The sequence below is a fragment of the Lycium ferocissimum genome, chromosome 10 (assembly GCF_029784015.1).
Source record: "Lycium ferocissimum isolate CSIRO_LF1 chromosome 10, AGI_CSIRO_Lferr_CH_V1, whole genome shotgun sequence".
Lineage (NCBI taxonomy): Eukaryota > Viridiplantae > Streptophyta > Magnoliopsida > Solanales > Solanaceae > Lycium > Lycium ferocissimum.
Genome location: NC_081351.1, coordinates 66091197 through 66098308, shown reverse-complemented (window position 1 = coordinate 66098308; position 7112 = coordinate 66091197). Strand labels below are relative to the sequence as shown.

Here is a 7112-nt window from a genome sequence, read left to right as displayed (position 1 = left end):
CCGGTTGAGTACAAGTTCCCTTATGCAATGCAGTAAATAAAGGACACAGGGTGTTACCGTGGAAAACTCCTTACTCAAGGGATTAAAAATCACGAGGTGTAGATCTCCGATCGGTTGGTTCGATGGTTTCAAGGCTTGACTCGGGAGCACGGATCTATTGAGAGAGTCCCTTGATAGAGTGAGAGTTATTCAGGCCAGACTCATGGTAGCTCAGAGCCGACAGAAGATATATGCGGACCGGAATGTTCAGGATTTGAAGTTTGCTATTGATGATCAGGTTCAATTAAAGGTTTTATCCATGAAGGGTGTTATGAGGTTTGGTAAGAGGGGCAACTTAAGCCCTAGATACATTGGCCCATTTGAGATCGTGGATTGTATCGGTGATGTAGCTTATGAGTTAGCATTTCTCCCAGGCTTGGCCGGAGTTCACCCGATTTTTCATGTTTCGATGCTGGAGAAATACTATGCCGACGGTGCCTACATTGTCCATTGGGATTCTATATTGCTTGATGAGAATTTGACTTACGAGGAGTAGCCTATCGCGATCTTGGACATCCCCAGTTGGTCACTGATTCAGGTATTTTCCTACATTCCTTCTTTTCTTTGCTTGAAGACAAGCAACAGTTCAATTAGTATCTGATGTAATGACCCGTTTGGTCGTTATAGTTCTTTAGTCACTTTCGTCCGTTTTCGAGCATTGATTGGCTTACTTTTGACCCGAGGGGACCGTTGACACGCTTCTCAAGGTGTATAGACTGGATTCGGGCAACTTTGGGAAAAATATAGACTTGAAGTAAAAAAGGATTGACCCAAGGTTGAACTTTGGGTAAACATACCTCCTTCAGAATTCTTACGATTCCAAGAGATCCGGATGGTCGTTTAGAACTTGTATGTATATTTGGTTCGATTCCCAATGCATTCGGACGCATTCTAGGACTTGGATGGGAATTGGGAATTAAAGCATCGGTGGTTGACTCGATCAACGAGACCTCCGTTGGAAATTCTGAGGCCACGAGCGCGTTGCAGCGCGTTTTTATGTGGGACTAAGTATCCGGCATGAAAGAGATGGTCTCGGGAGTTAGTCGTAAAATCGGATCAAAGAAATATTGGGCTAAAGTTTACGGTGCCCGCTTGGCGGCAGGCGGCCGAGGCGTGGACACCGCTTCGATTGGTACCGGCCATTTAGGCTTGACCACTCGCTAAAGTGGCATTTGTGGCCGCCGGGATCCCGCCGTAGCGGGTGACGGCAGTTAAATCCATTAAATGAGTCTTAGACCCTCATTATTTCATATCTCGATATTAGAGCTTGGGAAAACTGTTCTTGGAGACAAATTGAAGGAATTTTTGGAGGTAAAACTTTGTCTAATCCTTTACTCCTTTTTAATCACAATCAACTTAGATTTTCCCCTTCCCTTTTCAATCCCTTGAAATGGAACTTGAAGGAGGATTTTGGGAGATTTTTCTCTAAGATTATATTTGATAAATTGATGATGTTAATATTAAAATGTGATGAATCTAAGCTTAGTAAGCCCATATCTTCCACTTTTTAACGTTGAATTTCGGATTTAGAGAATTAGGGTTCATACCCAATTTGGGGGTTTTTACTTGAAATCATATTTGGGACAATTCTTGAATTAAATCAACAATTAATGATTGGGTTATGATTACCTAGGATTCAATTTGGTACTTTACATGCGAATTTTTCGTTTCGCCCTTGTGAGCCCGTTTTCCCAATTTCTAGGGTTAAAATGGACCTAATTGATATCATAGCAATATTAGTATCATTCTCTATGATTTCTAATTTAGAATTCAATTATGCTTAGACTACTTTGGTTTTGAGCTTCAGAGGAAGGGCAAGGCAATAGAGTGACTTGTTGGTGTTGCGGTTCGGCAGTCCATGTAAGATATGGCTTACCTCTAGTGAGACTATGCATAGCGAATCACATATTTAGAATATAATATCGGAGACAGCATGCGAACCTTCGGGTATGAAGTTGGGTTGGATATTGCCTTAGGTTGGGCCCTAATATGTGTTGGGACTAGCCACCCCGTTATGTGTGTGTATTGTTCCATTTTGATAGTTGATGCTACGAGTAGTGGTGAATATCAGAATCTGTGTTACTATCTTGATTGAGATATAGTTGACATACCGTTATTGGCATTTGCATTGTGATACATTGTTGACGTACCCGTTATTGGTACTAGTAATATTGATATATTGTTGGCGTACCCGATGTATTGTGATATGATACATTATGGCGTACTCCATTCGTGGTACTTGTGATATTGAACTTGATTGTTAAATACTTGGTGTACGCATTGCACTCATTCTCACACATTCATGATGCATGGCCGATACCCAGTGATGATCCGGTATTGTTGATTGAGTAAATTGATATTTGATAAACTCCTTATTTGAGTGATTGTAAAGGTCGATGTCCGAAGATCCATTTCGGAATCGTTGATTGTATGAAACTGATGTTTGATAAACTCTTTTACTTGAGTGATTGTGAGAAGGCCGATGTCCGAGGTTCAATTTCGAAATCGTTGATAAGTGCATTGCATACATTCCCTCATATTCATGATGCATGGCCGATAAACGGTAAGTATTTGGTATCGTTGATTGAGCGACTCTTTTACTTGAGTGATTGTGAGAGGCCGATGACCGACGATCTATTCCGGCATCGTTATTGCATAGCCCATTCCGATGTTATTCCCAAATCGTTGTTAGCCGGTGCATGGAAGCTCTCCCCCCCCGCGAGCAATCCCCATCCGTTCTGGAAAGATCCGGACGGTGGCACTTAGACGAATCACACCGGGTTGTGCTGCCCGAGACGCTTCCGTCCGGAGTACATGTGTACACCTCATTTGCATGGCATTACATCTTATCCATTCCATTATTGCATTGCATTGCATTGGCTTGATTTTGATTCGTGGTGATTGATTGTGATGATTGGATTGGATATATATATTTCGGACTTAGTGTACTTGGGTTTAGAGGCTTTACGTAGGCGATGACGAACACTTGATTGTGATCTTATTATCTTATACTTTTTGTATTCCTTGCTATCTACTTATTTTCTTAATTGTGTTATCTATGTTTGGTTGGCCAATGATGTCTACCGATCGTTGTTTACTTGACTGCATTTGCTGTATTCTTTTATGAATGCAGAGTATCAGGTCGGATCTACTTCTCTGACTCGTGGCTAATCGACTCTTCAGCTTCTACTTGAGTTTTCCAGGGTGAGCATGGCGTCCGCTGACCTCGAAGACTCTTTTGTTACTTATGTCTTGCTTTCCATTCAGAGACATCATTTGGGACTACTTATGTATTATTATTTAGACCTATTCGGATTTAGATGCTCTTGTATGACCAGGCCAGATACTAGAGTGGATTTCATTTACTTCCACACTTGTTAACATTATATGATATTTTGAGACTTACGTTATTTTACTTCCTTCCGCTATTTTCTATTATTATGAATATTGAGTTAAGGGTTCGCCTACCGAGGTGGGAAAGGTAGGTGCCCACATGACCTAGGCTGAAATGGGTCGTGACATTAAGGTTTCTCAGTCATATAACCATTGTAAAGTAGAAAAATCAAATGAAAGGACAAAACTTTACCGTGTTTGGCTGTGCTATAGTGGGGAGAGGGTAAAGTAATTAATGCTTTACCCCATTTGGTCGAGCATCCTCTGCGTAAAGAAAAAGCAACTTCAACCCTTGCCATTTCCAGGCCGATGACGAGGAGAGAGGTGAGAAGGTGGAGGCGGCTAGCGTTGCAAAATGGGGAAAGGAGAGAAAAGGGTCGGGCAAGGGTGTGTTTGGGATGAAAAATAAAAGAGGAATCCACGTGTTGGGTCGGGTCGATCCTTTATGGATTTGGCCTGGCTGGTTTTTCTTTTGAAAAATAGGCCTGGTCTGATATGCCCATGTATACACGATATACATGTGTGTATATGTATACACATGTGTATATCTGTGTATACATTTATATGTGAAGGGCACACATGCAATTTTTAATAAAATGGTCAAAATTAAAGTAATTCCCATTAATTGAGCATTTTAATTATGACCTGATAATAAACAAATGATCATTTAAGAGTTAATTTGCAAGAAATGACCTTAATTGAGCCTTAAACCATGGATTTGGTTGTTTCAATTATGGCCAAGTTTGAACCAACAATTAATTGTTTCAATTGTAGCCCTTATTTTCCATGTACTGAATAATTTATTAAATCAATGTCACGACCCAACCGGAGGGCCATGACGGGCATCCGGAACTAACTCACCGAGCGAGTCTCATCATACCTTCATAATCATATCTAGGTGAGCCACATGGCTAACTCGCAATTCCTATGCATCAATAATACAATTTCATCGGGCTAAGGCACTTTTATATCAACATCATCAACTATGTCCACATATATATATATATATAAGCCGACAAGGCTATCAAAATGATATACAAAAATATGAGCCGACGAGGCTGAGAATATATATATATATACACAAGAGGCTATCAAAATGATATACAAAAATATAGTAAGCGGGGTGAGAGACATCTAGCTATACACAACTGTCTACGAGCCTCTAGTAAGAGTATGTAACATCATAAAGACGGGACAGGGCCCTGCCATGCCCATATAAATACGTAAAGAATAGTACCAACGGCTGTAGCTCCGAATCAAATGGAGCTCCTCTAGACAATTGCTGATAAAGCAGCCTAAGGGTCGATTCTGTCTCCATGTCCACCTGCGGGCATGAACGCAGCGTCCACAAACAAAAGGATGTCAGTACGAACAATGTACTGAGTATGTAAGGCATAAGTAATAACATGATAAAAACATGAAGGGTATCATAAGATAAAAGAGCCACTTATACCTCTTAAGATGTTACATCACACTTACTTACCCCTTTCTCTAAGGAAGACCTTCCATACATGTACTTACATATATAAATAGCATCATCATCATAACATACCCTGCCTTTTTAGGGCTCGGTGTGTAACGTACCCGGCCACAATGGGACTCGGTGTTATTCCTGATCAGTTATGAGTAATAGATCGTATATAGATACAATATCATATGGATTACATAATTAAAAGTGTCATGAGCAATAGATATCATACCCATACCCAAGAACTATATAGGCTCATCATCGAAGACATTATGAATCACAACATAGCTTAGGTTAGCCTTACATACCTTTTTGTCCTCTTAACTACTTAACGTTCTCCTCCAAAGCCCGAGAAATCTACATTCAAGAGGGTTCATAGCAAAGTTAGGTCTCAAAGACACTCTTAAATTCAAACTAGTATAATTCATAAGCTAGCGAAAATTGGGCAGCATTTCTCCTATTTCATCTACTTCTACCAAATTCCAAAGCAACTCCCAATCAACAACGACATTATTAACAATACCATAATTAAGAGACTTCATTCGAGTTAGGCTCTATTCAATCCCTAAAACTCCTTTCATAACCAACCCATAACAACAACTACAACACAACACTATATATACTTACATACAACACTTCCTTAACATCATTAGTACAACCCACAACAAGATTATACTAATAATATGCCAAACATTATAATTCTCATAGCTCATAATATTCTCAAATTTATACTTGAACTCTCTTTCATTTTTCTTCCTTCAACCAAATGGTACAACAAACATACAACCTTGACCATATGCAAGAGGTGTAAAAACGTATCTTAATCACACAAAAACAAGCCTTGGATCAACCTGCTCCACTAAAGTGAAGACTCCAACATCAACACCAAAGGAAAACTTGAGCCTCACAAACCAAAGTAAGGTTCTTAGCACTTGAATCTCTTAATCCTCTTAGGTTTAGCATGGATTAGTTTATAGACTTAGGAAGAGGGTTTTGAAGAGCTCTAGGATCTAATTTGGGGAAATAAGGAACCCAAATGAGGTAAAACGATATATATATAAAGCGTCACTTAAAATCCCGTCGATGATTTTGACGTCCACTTTGACGGACCGTCAAACGTCCTGCGGTCCGTCAATTGGACCATCAAATAGCCCAACCAAACAGGCCTCACTGTGACTATCTTATAATGGTGGCTCCACCATTTGACGGGCCGTTAAACACCCTACGGTCCGTCAAACTGCCCATTTTCGATATATTGCTCCCTTCGATTCGTTTGACTTCAAATCCTTATGGAACCTTCTTGGCACTTGAGTAACACTTCATTAACCATCTAAGGGTCCCTATATCTCCCCCTCAAGACATTACTAAACAAGGTACGGCTCAATTAATGCGGAATCTTCCCAAAACATGACTCAAATTCCCCTTCCTTCGACGAACTTGCTTCCACCGAGTCATATGGCTCCAAAACCTTAAGATACGCACTTAAAGTTATCAAATACTCTCTTTAACCCGATAAGGACTTCATGTCCACTTTAGGCGTGCGCTAGTCTACTCATAATGCAAACAACTCGAAATTTCCAAGATGTAACAATTAATCATAATTAAATACTCAATTAATTGTGATAACTTCTAAGAACTTGAATATGCAAAAATTAAGAATTGAGGGGTAAAAATGACTAATTCATTTAATTAATCAGATTCCTTGAATTAAATATATTAATGTACTTGCTAGTTGACACTTTAACAATTTGGACAATTAAGTGAATAATTATGGCAAATTATCCTCTCTTCTGATTAATTTAGCAAAAGTATTATAATTTTGAAAATACTTAAACTAATTTAGAATATTATAGAAATTATTTTATCAAACAAAATTGGTAAAATATTATCTAAATAACTTTTATAAAATTATTTTGACTTTTGAGGAAATACATATTTCACTCTGTTCAGTATTCAAGGATTCTGGGTAATTAAAACAAATTATGAGAGGTCAAAAATTAGGTTTCAACAAAATGTACCAATCAATCATGTAAGAAGAAGAAAAAAAAGGGCAGCATCTAAGCAGAGGGGACAGGGACTAAGAAGGATTCTTGGTACTGTTTAGAGCATGAATGAGGTTGTCAACTCTTTCATAGAGAGCTTGTTGGTCCTTTAGCATTTGGTCCCGAAATGCATTTACTTTGACCTTTAGTTGGTCCATCTCAGCCCGCAG

At 39.1% G+C, this 7112-nt stretch overlaps 1 protein-coding gene across 1 annotated transcript; it reads left to right on the top strand.

The window, feature by feature from the left end:
- Positions 1-202: 202 nt before the first annotated feature.
- LOC132035082 (uncharacterized) lies at positions 203-535 on the top strand. Its single transcript, XM_059425400.1, has one exon. The coding sequence runs from the start codon at positions 203-205 to the stop codon at positions 533-535; it is 333 nt and encodes a 110-aa protein (XP_059281383.1).
- Positions 536-7112: the final 6577 nt, after the last annotated feature.